At 40.1% G+C, this 15,699-nt stretch overlaps 1 protein-coding gene across 1 annotated transcript in view; it reads left to right on the top strand.

Annotated features, from left to right (window-relative positions):
- The first annotated feature begins 1,134 nt into the window (after positions 1-1,134).
- Positions 1,135-15,699, top strand: part of LOC144790963 (uncharacterized) — a 61,713-nt gene continuing 47,148 nt past the window's right edge. Inside the window, exon 1 of the mRNA XM_078665580.1 lies at positions 1,135-1,318. Coding sequence (XP_078521706.1) covers positions 1,135-1,318 — 184 coding nt within the window. The remainder of the gene's footprint in view (positions 1,319-15,699) is intronic.

The following is a 15,699-nucleotide window of genomic DNA, read 5'->3' as shown; positions in this document are numbered from 1 at the left end:
CTGCGGAGTGACCGTGGTAATTTTAAACGATGGGCAGGAGGAGGGTTACGAGGAAGGGCGAGAGGAAGGGCAGGTTGTGGACATCCCTCATCAGTACTCTGTTGAGGGAAGAATAGTTAATATAAGACCTACTATAAACGATTTAACCAGGTTGCCGACCCTGTTGCAAATTTGGAGAAAGACCAATACCCAAGCGACCCGGAAAAAATCCTATGCCCCGAGACATATGCCCCACCAAATCATAATAACACGCATACTATTGATACTACACCTATAGGCAGCCACAGGTTATCTCCACTCCACCAACCACTATACGTAACAGGAGTAGGATTGAACTTTATAACCTGGAATATAGCAGGCATTAATAGCAAATTTGACACTCCATTTTGGAATGATTTTATCTCCCAAGGGCATGACATAATATGTCTCCAAGAGACATGATATAGAGATCAAATTATTGTTGAAGGTTATTCACCCTTTTTCATAAATGCCGAGGAATCGGTTGCTGGCAGGGCAAAGGGTGGTTTACTGACACTGATCTCTACCGGGCTCACAGAATTTAAACTAGGCAAACATATAGAAGTCGGTACTCACGCCTTAATAATTTGTCTTTAACACCACCAAAATAATGATCTGATGATTGTTAATTTCTATAACAACATCTTTAATACAAATAGAGATTCTGTGGTACAGGAAATAGAAATAGCCATAGATAATCTGCTCACCAATTATAGAGATTGTCCTGATATTCTTTGGGCAGGGGATTTTAATTTGCAAGCTTGTGCCGACGCACAAAAGGGGATCTGCGGTACCATTTATGACCCAGAGGACAGAAGTACACAAACCCAAAATCACTTTTCACACGACAAATATGGGTTGGCCTTGAACAGTTTGGCCGCCAAATTAGACCTAGAACTTCTGGATTGCACCAATAAGAGGGGAGACATTAGATGTCCAACATTCAAGAGCAGGAATTTCAATTCCAACATTGATCATATTTTATTATCGAGTGGTATTGCGTACCGTGATCTATGGATTGAGGAGCAAGCTGTGAGCGATCACAACAGTATTTTACTAACTTTACTCGGCTGGGGTCGCATAACCCAAATATATAGCAAGCCGACTCAATAAATTATGGCCTCTAGACCAAACAGCCCTAGAATCAAGTGGGCTAAAATTAACCCCTTCAAACTATTAGTGGAAATTACAGACAAATGTGGAGAGGATATAAGCTATTGCCTCAAAGATGATTATAATCCGGCAGCTATGCTACCCATGATCAATAAGATCCATGTTACCATAGAGGGCCTTTTGACTGGTAAGAACCGTAAACATAGAGCCAATCCATCAGGTTGGTTTGACAAACCCTGTACTGACGCACTAACCTCATTAAAACATGTGATGTCAATCAAACCAAGAGACAGTGAACAAATTAAGGAAAAGCGGCATGTTTATAAAACCAGGCTAGCAATAAGGAAAAAACAATTACAAGAAGAGGCATGGGAAAACTTAGATATGGAGGCAACTTTGAAAAACAGTAAACTATTATGGGAGACAATTAATTGCACTTTTCTAAAGAATGACACCATACCTATAGTAACTTCCAATGTCAGTTGTGCAGACTGGATAGAGCATTATTCCAAGGTTTTTAATTCAGATGAACTGATTCTACATAGTACAGGCCAATGGCCAATTACCGCGCTATCTATTACCCTGAACGAGGTCTTGGCAGGACTTGAGAAGAGCAGTGGGACAAGGCCCCCGGCCCGGATGGTGTGCCCATAGATCTATATAAACATGAAAATCAATTATGGGCACCCATCCTCACACGTTTTTTCAATGCTGCCATCGAATTTGAACTTCCTCAGACATGGGGTCAATCGATCATTGTACCACTTTTCAAAAAGGGCTCCAGGGCTGAGGCATGCAACTATAGACCCATCTCCCTCCTCAACTCTTCCATCAAAATACTAAGTAGGGTCCGTCTATTCAGACTGGAAACCTGGGCGGAAGAGGAATCCATTTTATCACCAGTACAGTATGGGTTCAGGAGGGGGATGGGTACAATGGAGCAATGCGTCAACCTCGACCTCATCATCAATAAATATACAACAGCTAAGGATGGAAACTTTTTTTATGTTTTGCCGATCTCAGTTCGGCCTTTGATTTGGTCGAACACTCACTTTTATGGCCTGTTTTAATTGGTATGGGAGCACCGAAAGAAATTATATACTTTCTGGCTAGATTATATGAATTATTAACATGCAAGGTACACTTCGGGACGGCCGGTGAATGCACCCCTTATTTTAAAGTTAACAGAGGCATAAGGCAATGTTGCGTTTTAGCACCACTTCTATTTTCATTGTTTATCAATGAGGTAGACATGATACTCAGAACTAATGCGGTGGATGCACCATGTATTGATGGTAAGCCCCTTCCAATTCTGCTTTATGCAGACGACGCGGTACTTTTATCGCGTACCCAAAATGGTCTGCAACACCTCATTGACAACTTTTCTGCTTTTATAGCCACACAAAAACTGGTAATTAACAAGGGCAAAACGTTTACAATGGTATGTGGGAAAAAGACCAAGCACAATAGGACCTTCTTTTTAGATAATGTTAGGCTAGAACCCGTCAAGAAATTTAGTTACCTAGGTATAACTTTTTCTGGGGACGGGGGCTGGACTAGTAAACAGGAGTCTGTACATCTAAAACTGACGAGGAACATCAACAGTATTTTTAGATTCGCAACCAAGCTGGGGAATCGCAGAATAAAAGAAATGATCCACATTTACACCGTGAGGTGTCTGTCATCTGCACTGTTTGGGGACATAATACCAGTGGAGGAGTGTGGCTCACTGATTAGAGGGTCTGGCCCGGGACCAGGGTTCAATTCCCGACGCGGCAGGGTCCTGAGCTCAAAATGTCCACGGACTCGACAATTCTCGCCTCGGTGCCTATTCCAATCATGGGGTCCCACGCTGCAACAGCTTGCTTAATCTCCACTACGGCCCCCGCGGCGGGATGCCTGGCCCAGTATGGGTTATCCCACAGGGAAAAAGCCAGGACGGGTTCCCAAGGCAAGCGCCTTGATGCCTTCGGGTGATACGTGCGCTATATAAGTTGCAATACATTTACATTTACAGTAGCTGTAAGCTGCTTCAACACCAGGAAAATTCATTCCTTATTATGTACCCGACATCAGCTTCTGCAGGGAAGTAGGTTTAGCCTACATTGGAGACTTGGCTGCATTGCGCCCTCTTTCCCTATGGAGATCCATTTGGTCCAAAGCAGAAACAGAATTTACACAAACTGTTATTAAGGATTGTTTAAAATTAGAACATCACATGCGTATCCCCTGGTTTAAGCACATTCGGTTTTGGTTTAAGGCAGTCTTTGATCACGATCCTTTTTTGAATCCAGAACTGGGCGTCCAGGCTTCAAAAAAAGAGCTCAAAGATCTGTTCCTGGAAAATGTAAAGAAGGTCAGGTCTACCAGATGTGCAATCCAACATACATACGCCTTCTATAATGAACACAATACCACAGAAGGTTTCCAACAATATTTGACAACGGTCACCAGAAGTTCCCATCGTTTTGTACTGACCCGGTTGAGACTCGGCACTGTGCATCATCTAGTATCCTTCCCTCACATCAGAAGAAGCAGTACTTTGCCCTGCCCATGTGGCTAAACAGAGCTGTTGTCATTTTATGCTTTTTTGCAAATTTTATATTCCTTATAGGAAAATGTATTTAAAGCCTTTATTTTTAAAATTTAACATAAGAACTACTAAAGAAGCCTTGCAGCTAATGTTCGACCTGAATAGCGCGGACTTATGTTTCCATGTAGCCACTTACATTTTAAAATGTGTTTCTAGCAGAAAATCAATCATTCCATGATTTAGATTATTATGACCATTGTAATTTTAATAATTTGTATATTGTTGTTGTACTGGTTTTTTATCCATTTTAAATCAATTGATCATTTTATCTAGATGAAATCATTATACATTATCAATTTTAACATGCTTTGTAATTAGAAACTATATCCTTAAACGTAATGAGCCATTCTAATCTTATCTGATAAACTCTGGGATTACGCACTTTGTCACTTTATCTAAAGGAAATAATGCACTTAAATTGTCTGTAAAGATATATTCTCTCTATTTCTTCTGTATGCTATATGGTTATATTTTATATACCGAATAAAGCATTTGAAATTTGAATTTGACTTCAGTTTTTCATAACAGCTAGTGTCATTCAATGGTGTCATTGCCTCTAGATCACAGTCATTTTTTTTTCATGACAATGTTCCCTCCCTTATCTGCTTCTAAATATGGTCAGTCTGTCCGATTCTGGTTGTTTGAGTGCTGAACGGTCCCCCTTGTTCAGATTGTGTTTGTGAGTTAGGTGTTTCTGACTGTGCTTCTCCCGATCCTCTAAAACCGGTTTGTTGAAGGTATCCATCATGTTACCACCCCGTAAGACCAGAGTACATTTTGATAACATTTTTAAACTGCTCGCTATTGAGCGATCTGTGTCAATGTTCAAGTCCTCCAGCAGTCTGGGAGCTTGTTCTAGATCTGTAATGGAGCGTCATGTATATCCTGTATACTCAATGTATCAGACACTATAGAAGATGGAATATTTACTCTGGTTTTATTATGTACAGGATTATTACTAAAAGAAAATTTCAGATTTAATCTCCTTACAAACTTGAAAAGATCCACTTTACATTTTCAGAAATACCCCTCCTCATTCGGACAAAAACCCAAACCTTTTTCCAGAAGTGTTATCAGGTCGGAGGTGAGTGTTTTGTTGGAGAGATTTATAAACTTCACCCCCATGTTCTAGGCGTTGAATAATTACTTTTGTACCCTTGTCTCAACTTCATCCTGTCTTCCTCCATTTCCTGCTCTTGCCTCTACAGGTTTTCTTGTTAAGCCCCCACGTCTGTGCTGGTCTTGGTGGCCCCTCTTTATTCTTCGGACCTCCTTTAAAAAAGCGCTCTCTGCCCGATGCACCTGCAGTAGTATCAATATCGCTCACTAGTGAGAGCAGCACTCAAAGAAGTGGAACTCGACGAGCCCGTCTCCTGTCTGATTTGTCCACTTGCAACAGTTGATCATATTTTCTTGCAAATGTGCAGATCCTCCCTTCCTTATAATCAATCTAATCTCTTAAGTTTTCGTGCCTTTCTCTGTTTAATGTTATCTTGATGTTTCTGCAGTATATTTTTCATGATTACATCATTTTTATCGGTCGCCACTTTTAGGTTTAGGTCTCTAAATTCCCTTTCCAAGATGCTAATTTCTGTCTGTATTTGACCACCTTTCCTTCTGGACTTTCTATCAGGATCCCCATTAGTTTATTTGAGTTGGGTGTTAGCTCGTCTTCCCATAGTTTTAGGAGATCATCTTCTAAGTCATCATAAGTCGGGAATCTTTGGGATCTGAGACCTCTGGGGATTCTATTCAGTCTCTGGTATTGTTTGAGTGTGACTCCAACCCACCATTTTGAGATTGTTCTTCTTTAGTCATCCAATCTAATGACATTCTCCCTCAGATCTTTCGTCCGTTGCGGGTCCCCACTGTATTTCCGTTAGCTAAACTGTCGAATAATTCTTCTGCTACATTGTGTCCATTCCTGTTCTGATTAACTCTTGAGCTGCCTTCCCTAGTTTTTATGTCCTGAGTTCAATGTCCTATTGGGGTGAATGTGTACTAGGATAGTCCTGGCAGTCATAAACTTGCGTCCTAATTCTGCAGCAAAGGCCCCTATTAGTTGCGGTGCTTAAGGGGAGGGGAATCACTCTAAACCCGGCAAATTTTTACACTAAGGTCTTTCTCAAAATAGGTTCAATTCTTAGCAAAATCATGCATAAACAAATTATATGAACAGTCGCACAAGAAGGAATGATTCGTTATTTTCTATTCTTTATGTACAGCCAACATGTGTTTCGTTGACTTCTTCAGGGCTAAAAGAGCATGATATCAGTTTCAAAAGCCAATCATGTATAAAATATAGTGCAAAGCATTTCAAACATGGTGAAGAAACATTTCACCACTGTGCAGTACCTTATTCGAACGATGCATACATAGCGAGGAGAGATCGCAACCTACTACTTAAGGTCGAAACCCATGCTTCATGTGATATGGTCTATGACGATGTCAAAATCTTATGCTAATATCTCCCATTAGTGTTGAGTTGAATATACGTCTTGAGACTAGTGCCTTTTTCCGTGAATATTTAAAATCCACCATGCCTTTTGCCGTGACTATCGAGAACTAATCCGAGACATGTAACACGTAATATGCCCCTACACCTCACTCACATGATATGTCCAAACACCTCGCTGTTAATTCCGCAGTTCGTACTGTCGGGCTCGCAAATTTAATCTATTCCTCTCACCTATAACGGAGAGTGAAACATAACCAATATTCTTGATGTATTTTGTAGATCATACCACTTCATCCAGAGTTACAACCCTTCAGTTATAAGCTACACATTATGCCTTGCATCCCTTACCTCTCCGCCGGTTCTAATTCTGACCCGGCTGGTCATTTATTAACGTCTTCTTTCAAATAAAAAATTATAAGTTCCGCAGTTGATTCCCCCTATTAATTAAAATCCAAAACTACTAAATCCTCCAGTCTGTAATATACCACTGCATAATGTACCTCTCGCCATCTGTACGGACCTTCATGACAGGACTCACGTTTGTCACCTCCGAACGCACCATATTCTGCAATACTTGAGAGTGATACATTCATGGCTGTTATTAGCGGCGGAAGATGTATAACCCTTCCAAAGGCCAATAAAGAGATTCAATCAAAAACAGTGATGTAAAAAGAGGCATATGAGTTCCAAATAGGCCTACACCCATTTGTGTGGGTACCGTTTTGCCCCTCCTCCCACAGAGACCGTCCTTGCCAATAAATTATGAGATTGTGACTGCACCCCTCCTGTCAGTAAATGGATACCTTTATTAGCATTGTTGATTTGATTTCACACCCATAATGGGGAGTTTCAGGAATGTTTTTAATTATTACATCAAAGATATGGGTCGTTCTCTGCTGGCTTTCCTCGCTGTATCATATTTTCTTTCAGGAATAAATGGTCTTTTCTAACTTCCTAATACCTGTTCTCTTCTTCCCATCTCTTCTAGTTCCACATATTATAATTCTGTCTGTTATAGTTTTGGTTAAACTGTTACTCGTGCAGAGGCGTTTGTGAATCGGTTTGCTGCTTGGAATAAAGAGGGCTGTATTTGACCTCTTACTCTTCAGGCAGCAAATGTAATGTTTGGCTCTGCCTCTTTTGTCAAGTATTGAATTGGCGCAGCTATTGAGTGGGGTAATAATGAACACACGTAACATGATGGTCTGTTCTCCAATGTTTTTCATATGTGCATACCATGTGTTACTCTTGATTGGTGTATGTGTTTGAGCGTACGCTAGTCATTTCTCTAATTTCCCTAGGGTCATGCTTGTTCATCCCATCATTCACTATTGCTATTATTACCCCCATCATTGTTGCTCATTAATTCTTTAGGTGAACAATTATAATACATATATATATATATATATATACACACACACACACATACTAAACCCAGCCTTGCATAACAGAATACACGACAAAATAATTATCACTGCCTGTTTGGTAGTAAAATATTTTTTAACAAATTAAGCCATGACATGTTAGGCATTTCTGCAAATTGAATTAAACATTAAGCATTTACAATTGCAAGGAAGTTCCCTAAAATGCATTGAATCGTGCTATATAAACTCAAAAGCAGGAGCATCGATTAGAAACCAAGAATACTTCTGCTGAACTTAAAACATTGAGCGCAGGCTGGCATCCCCTTCATCTCTCTTGGTGGGGCCGTCTTGACACAATCAAAATGATGCTACCTCCAATAGTTTTGTATATCCTCTCCAACATCCACTACCTATTCCTCCATCTAAATTCTTTCAGACGTCAATTCTATTCTGATCTCCTTTCTATGGAATGATAAAAAAAATCAAGAATGGCGGGACAGCAATGAGTAAAACCAAAAAATGAGGGCGGTGTCAATTTCCCCCATTTCTCCAATTATCACAAGGCCTTTCAGTTACGCCAACTAACGAATTGGATTACCAATCAGACTGAGGATAAACCTCTCTGGGTCGATCTGGAGACCTCATTTTTTAGTTCCTTTCTCATATCAGGAATATCTCTCCTTCACCCACAAAAGCTCTCTACTCCCATAATTAAGCAACCATGTAAATTACTATCTATTGCACCTCATTTAGTTGTGCATAATTTAGATACTTTTCTCAATTCTACAATCTGGCACAACAAACAAATCCTTCCTAACAAGAAACCTCTATACTGGGAGAGCTGGAGACACAAGGGTCTGCTCTGGGGTCACCAACTTTTTGATCAGGGCTCTTCTTTTCAATTTACGCAATTACAGTCCCTATATCATCTATTGTCTTCCTTTAAACCTACATTTTTTATCTTGCGAATGTAATACTTGATACTTATGCTTAACTCAAATCTTCATCTTCTCCAACCCCCCCTCCTTCCCTTTGCATAATCTTCTCTGCATAACCCCCAAAGCGTCTCCCATTTATTGGTCCCCCCTGAGCTCCGAGAAAAAACTAAAGTAGAACTTTTGTGGGAATCTGATTTGGGAGTGAATTGGCCGATTTCTTTTTGGAACAGAAGTTTACAGTTTAAAGTTACATTAAATACAATAGATTTTAAAGGGACAGTGCTGTGCAGGCGAAGCCTAAAATAAACTTAACCTCTTTTACTTTTGAAAAGCTTTGTATGGCCTGTGAAGTACCAGAGTCCAGCACACGCATCAGATACGACTGCTCTGTGTCCTGGAAGCTTCAGCAGCGGCGGGTCACAGCACAGGAGACGGGCGGGGCCAAGGATCTGAGTCCATTTAGAGCAATGGGCTCTGTGTGCTTGTATCAGGAAAAGAGACATGTTGAAATCAGTGGCCGCTTTAAACTGTGTTCGTTTTTTAGGCCGCATGCTTTTAATGCACTGAAAAAACAAATAAACTTTAAACAGGGGCTGCTACATGGCTTTCTCTTTCTAAACTGCAGGGGTGTTTATCCCACTTGCCGTCCCATCTCGTTCCCCTTGCACCCGTCCCCCCTCACCCTGTCTTTATTACAAGTCTGCCATTTAGCTAATTCTCTCATCTTTGCCTTGTATATGTATTTTTTATACTGAAACAATGTCCCTACTTATATTTAACTAGCAATAAACAAGCATTAGTAAATCAGACTGATCTAGTGTCGAGAAGCTGTTGCAAGGTTTTTTTTATGAACACTTATTACAAGCATAGAAATCATTTAAGTGCCCTTCACCAGGATACAAGGTTCCAATTTGAGCAACATAACAGTACCTAGGGTTTAAATTACTGTAACCTGAAGAGCGTTTAGGCCCACTAAAAAGGACTTTAAGAAATATATTTTAATACTTAACGGAAAGAATAGAAAAAAATGCTTAAGTATTTTTGAACAATGTCTGTAGACGTCTAATCCAGTTGTGCACCAGTAATTAGGCAAAAAGCAGTCACGGTCTTAAGAGGGGGGGCCCTGCTGCCTGCTTTTGTAGGCACAAGTATAATGAATGACGAGTTAGAGAGACCAAAGCATGAAAACAGCCGACCCGAAGACCCTTCAAGTACGAATATTGTTTTTACTCAATAATATTTTCATGCTAGCTCTGGGACAGACACAGAAATGCGCTTTGGGTGAAACCTTGACGTATGGCGACAGCTTCATATTGGATTTCTAAATTTCATTTTTATCAAGTTCTCGCTTTGTATTCATTTTCTTTTTAACTCCCAACAAACATACATAAAGAATACTGCTTTAAGCCGACATGAATAACTTATTTATATTTCGCAATGAGCAGTGATTCATTTGAGCCATGATGAATGTAGGTTTGGCCAAACGCTGCTCATTTTTGGAGACTGGCCCTTAGATTTCCTCAGCTAACTTTGAGGCACAGAAAGAGAGGAAAACACAAAAGAGGCGACAGAGAAAGCTAGAGCGCCAGTGACAAGGGATGAAAGCAAAGATGAAATAAGAACACACTAGAGCAGAGGTCTTCAAACTTTGTTGCGTTTCGTCCCCTAAGATAAATATTTTTAAGTTGGGCCCCCCCCTCCAAACCTTTATGGCAATGGCTGGAAGAGTTGGGGGGCAGGGCTGAGCACAGAGGTTTGGGCTTGTAAGACCACTGCAGGGTTTTTTATTCTGTAGCTCATAATCCACAGTAATTTGAGACTTATAAAAGAGTAAGTGCTTGAAACAAAAATTGATGAACAAACACTGCTCATATTTAGGAGAGTTGTGAGCCCTTCACACTCCTGGGCCCCAATACTGCTTCACTAATAATAGCGGCATTCCTGAGTAGCAGGCTGTCTTGCGTACCTCTTGTATCCCTTCCCCACCATGCCCGACCGTCACTCTGCTCTGGACACAGGCTCTGTATTCCTTTGAGAGAAAAAAGCTCCCGCAGCAAGGGTTCCCTCTGCCCTAATGTCCCCTTTGCAAAGACACCAACGCGCTACCCACGGAAGGCACCCTTGATGCAAAGTAACACGAGACAGCATGGAGCAAAACTTTGTGTTACTTTGGGAAACTATCCAATGCAAACTCTGACTTGCTTTGAGCAGTAAATCCCAGCGTAACACTCTGCACTGGGTTTGCATCGCAAAAGTAACGCAAACCTGTTGCAAAGCATTAGTAAATCTGGTCCCTACAGTGGCGCTGCGCAGCCTTGCTTTACATCTGGGTACAATCCAGTTTCAGGAAGCAGTCATAAACCACAGTAGCTTTGGTATAGGTCCGGGCGAAATTGGCATAATGTGCGTCATTTTTGGAGTTTCATATCACAGGAGTTTCTCACAATGATGCCATTATGTCAAACCTCGTAATTATGACATTGCTTGAGGTAATGTTATAGCGCCGAAACCTGGGAAGAACACGAACAACGAGAAAGCCAGCAGCACTTGTGTTTTTCACACTTTTTTTCACTGCAAAGTATGTCCTTTGTTCAAAATTGGTAGTGACACTTTTGCACTAAAATATTGAGCTTAATGACAGATTTGCATTTTGGGTAGTTATGCATAATTTTCACAAAATGTCAGATTTAATAAAAGCATTCCACAAATTCCACCCCTCAGTTTGGTTTCCCAGAACACTGAAAAGTGACATTTCCTCTAATCCTTCTCTGTCGAACTGTCTGTGAATGAGATGGGAGAGATAGAGGGATAGAAAGGACAATGGCTTAGAAGGGTGAATGGTAAACCAGGCAGCCCCTCCCTTCCTACTGGTTAATAGTCTGGCCACTCACTAGAACCAGGGATGGGTGACTTGTAACAATGGTGATGCACTAAAGTCGCAAATTAAATACACTTACATTTTCTAAAGTCATGGGCCATAAATTACTATCTGCACGGCTCTTAAGAATGGCTGTAAAATAAAGCTACAGGCTGATGATTTGGTGAGATCTGATGCATTGTGGACGGTGGTTGGTTTGTTTTCCTATATGCATCCGCTAACAGTGTTGCACGAGTGACAATATCTGTTAGGTTGACTAATCCTCACCTCAATTGAAGATTTTAAACTGCGCACTGCTAGTTCAACCAAAAATTCTTATGTGGATGCCGTGCTCCTGGGATTATTCCCCGCTCGGGAGTAAATATTGAACAATGTAGATAGCACTGTCACAAGCCATGTGAGAGTGTCTCCCAGGGTATTGGCAATTGCTGCTGAAATCTTCAGCTTAATTTCTCAATAAAGATTTATTCAAAAACAGTTTTAGTAATAGAAGAAACTTTCTTCCTTTGGTTTTTCCATCAAGGTATTTTATTCATATTTTGAGTTTTTATCAGTATCTTTATAGATCTTCAGAGCAGTGGTATTTCAAATAATTAATTATTTTCATTTTTCAATCATGAAATGAAATTAACACTCCGTGAATATTCCAATGCATTTCGCCCAGCGGCTTCATCAGGGAAATCTACAACATGAAAATATATCTATCACTAATCACTAACATGTTACATAGCATACATCAAAAGGTATTTTGCACAAAGATACAAATAAAGTTCATATGATATAATCATATAGGTTAAAAAAACCACGTCTAACGAAAGTTACTCATATGTTCTTATTAAAGGACGTTTCAAAAACATGTTTAGATCCCTGTAGATAATAGTTATATGTTAAAACATGGCGCACCTTGCTATTTATCGTGACCGATCTTAAATGAACTTTATACATGTGTCTATAAATATTGCGTGCGTTTACGCTGCAGCCTGATGCTCATGGTAACAATTATGTGTAACGTGTTAAGGAAAACGTATGTGGATGTGTATATTTATGAGCTAAATATAAACATACTCATGCCTTAATCACTGTAGGCTCCCAATGAGCTGTCAGTTCTAAAGTAACCTTAAGGTTTACACTCCACTCTAACTTGGTGCTTCAAGGTTCGAAAACGAGTCGCTTACGTGCACGTTACAAAAACAAAGCATGTTTGCAGCTTTAACGTCGGTGTTATATATTCTTACCCGGAGACTTCATGAATTCGCGCCTGTTCTTCCGTGTGAGTCTATGGCGTGCACCGTTTTTTCTCAAACCGATAGCGTGTAACGCGCTAGCCGGAAATGCGTGTACTAGCAACTTTCAGGTATTTAAAGGGACCTGCGCGCTATTACGTTGTTTGAAACATAGTTTCCATAATGGTAACTCGGAACGCTCTAATTTGAACTCTATATCAGTGCATAAACACACTACTGTGTAATCGTATATCATTAATGAAATACAACTCGTATAAAAAATCAATTTATAAAAATGTTTCAAACATAAAATTATGTGATGGAAGCATGTATCAGCACATGTCCTTCAATTATAGATAACAACTATATTCAACCCTTTCATTAATTCCGTGTGGGGTCAGGCTCTGTAGATGAAATATCCAGTAGTTTTCACGCTTAAGTAAGGCTTTTTTATTGTCTCTGTCCTCTTTTTTATCAACAATTTCAAGGATACAGGCTTTAATCTGGTTTACTTGATGTCTCTGTTCCACGAAATGTGTAGCTAAAGCAGATTTCATTGCTTTTGTGTTCTGTAAGTCTTGTTTTTAGTTTACGCTCCGTCTGACCAACGTGCATTTGATTAGGTAAATGATGTTCTTGGTGTTGCAGGTCCCTGTGACCTTTAATTTAATTTTGTCACTCACCCATTAGAACCATTTTTTATCTAGGCGCTTGGTTTATCACTGAAACCAGGGCCCAGGCTAAAAACAGCCACTGCCGAGTATGCAAACTTGTTTTTAACTTCATGAAAATGCGACATGAATAAATGCCATATTCTATCAATACAACTACACGTCTACCCAGATGCTTGAATTTCCCTGCATCAGCCAATCATAAAGGATAAAATATTATATATCATCCTTTACGCCAACAATGTCCCATTAGTACGAATGTACAATTTCTGGAAGTATATAAAGCTTATCAAGACATAATTGATTATTTTACGTTAGTTAATAGGTGGTCCTTTAATGCAGAATATTTTTTCATTTTTAAACTTGTGTACAAATCACTTTTGAGTGTGAGAATTTTCGAGCTCTGCGATGTAATGTTAAAGTAACAAACAGCTGACTGTTCTACAGGTTTATATTGCCTTTATGTTTTATAGATAGATAACTGTGAAAACTGTACCTTTTAAATTATAATGTCCAATATAATTATTTTAATAGTTAGCAATTGTTTGAAAACAATAAGAATTGCATTGCGCTCTAGGCGCTGTACCGCCTTTGCCATCCCGGCTGCGGCCTCCAACCAATTTGAAATATTACCGCCAAGCAAAAGAGAAAAGTAGTTAAAACAGTATTTACAATAAATATGTTTGCGTATCTGGTTGTGTCTACAAGGCAGGATCAACCTAAGAGCACCAGGACCTGTGAAGCTAATATTTGCAATAACTGGTGCCTCCGTGAAACATTTCTGTCCCGCACCATGGTTGCAGCCTGTAATAAGTGCTGAACATGTGTGATTGGCTATTTTCCAGCATATTAACGGTCTTGACGAAACACTGTGATAAGAGTGAGGCAGGTGGGTGGGCCGTTCAATGGGTTGATGCACGAGTCCTAATGTCGATGAAAGCCGTTGTACAGTAAACGGGGCAGTGTTTCTCACGTTTTAACAGTGTTTGACAAATGCACGTAATTTATATCGAAACATTTTGTTTGTGTTTCAGTAACTTAAATGACCGTAGACGGTTTTGCTGTCGGTAATTCCATCCAGCAACAGTCCCACTGAAGGCAGATTTACCCTGTCCGAGTAGAACCTGCACATTTTACACGACCCCATCTGTAAATCACGCCATTATCCGACAATGGATATTACTTTAACCGGATTCAGCTAATGGAAGCCATCTGTGAAGGACCATGCAGCACTGATGGTTGCAAATGGTCGACTGGTGCCCCCTTGAGATGTCTCAACGCCCTCCACGGTTTGAAGACCACTGCACTAGAGGAACAAAGTCAGGAAGTGTCTGGGAGAGAAATAACGAGGTCTAATAACAAGAATAAACACTATACAGCCGTGGTATCGGGCACCCCAAGCTTCCATAAAACCAGCTGTGCTCATAGGAACCAACACTTTGGGCCCAGATTTTTTTTTAAATAAATTAAGCACTGACATGTTAGGCATTTCTGCAAATTGAATTAAACATTAAGCATTTACAATTGCAAGGAAGTTCCCTAAAATGCATTGAATCGTACGATATAAACTCAAAAGCAGGAGCATCGATTAGAACCCAAGAATACTTCTGCTGAACTTAAAACATTGAGCGCAGGCTGGCATCCCCTTCATCTCTCTTGGTGCGGCCGTCTTGACACAATCAAAATGATGCTACCTCCAATAGTTTTGTATATCCTCTCCAACATTCACTACCTATTCCATCTAAATCATGTCAGAGGTCAATTCTATTCTTATCTCCTTTCCATGGAATGATATAAAATCAAGAATGGCGGGACAGCAATTAATAAAACCAAAATCTGAGGGCGGTGTCAATTTCCCCAATTATCACAAGGCCTTTCAGTTACGTCAACTAACTAATTGGATTACCAATCAGACTGAGGATAAACCTCTCTGGGTCGATCTTGAGACCTCATTTTTCGTTCCCTTCTCATTTGAGAAATATCTCTCCTTCACCCGCAAACGCTCTCTGCTCCCATGATTAAGCAACCCTGTAAATTACTATCTATTGCACCTCATTTAGTTGTACATAATTTAGATACTTTTCTCAATTCTACAATCGGGCACAACAAACAAATCCTTCCTAACAAGAAACCTATATACTGGGAGAGCTGGAGACACAAGGGTCTGCTCTGGGGGCTCCCCTTTTCAATTTACGCAATTACACTCCCTATATCAACTACCTTCTTCCTTTAAACCTTCTTTTTTTATCTTGCGGAATGTAATACTTGATACTAATGCCTAACCCTGCTTCCCTTGGTGTAATCTTCTCCGCATAACCCCCAAAGCGTCCACCATTTATTCCCATTTATTGGTTCCCCCTGAGCTCCAGATAAAACGAAAGTAGAACTTCTGTGGGAGTGACTCGGCCGACTTCTTTTTGGAACAGAATGTGCGACGAAAATC

The sequence above is a fragment of the Lissotriton helveticus genome, chromosome 11 (genome assembly GCF_964261635.1).
Source record: "Lissotriton helveticus chromosome 11, aLisHel1.1, whole genome shotgun sequence".
Classification (NCBI taxonomy): Eukaryota; Metazoa; Chordata; class Amphibia; order Caudata; family Salamandridae; genus Lissotriton; species Lissotriton helveticus.
The sequence above is the reverse complement of the archived record's forward strand: the minus strand, read 5'-3'. Positions and strand labels throughout refer to the sequence as shown.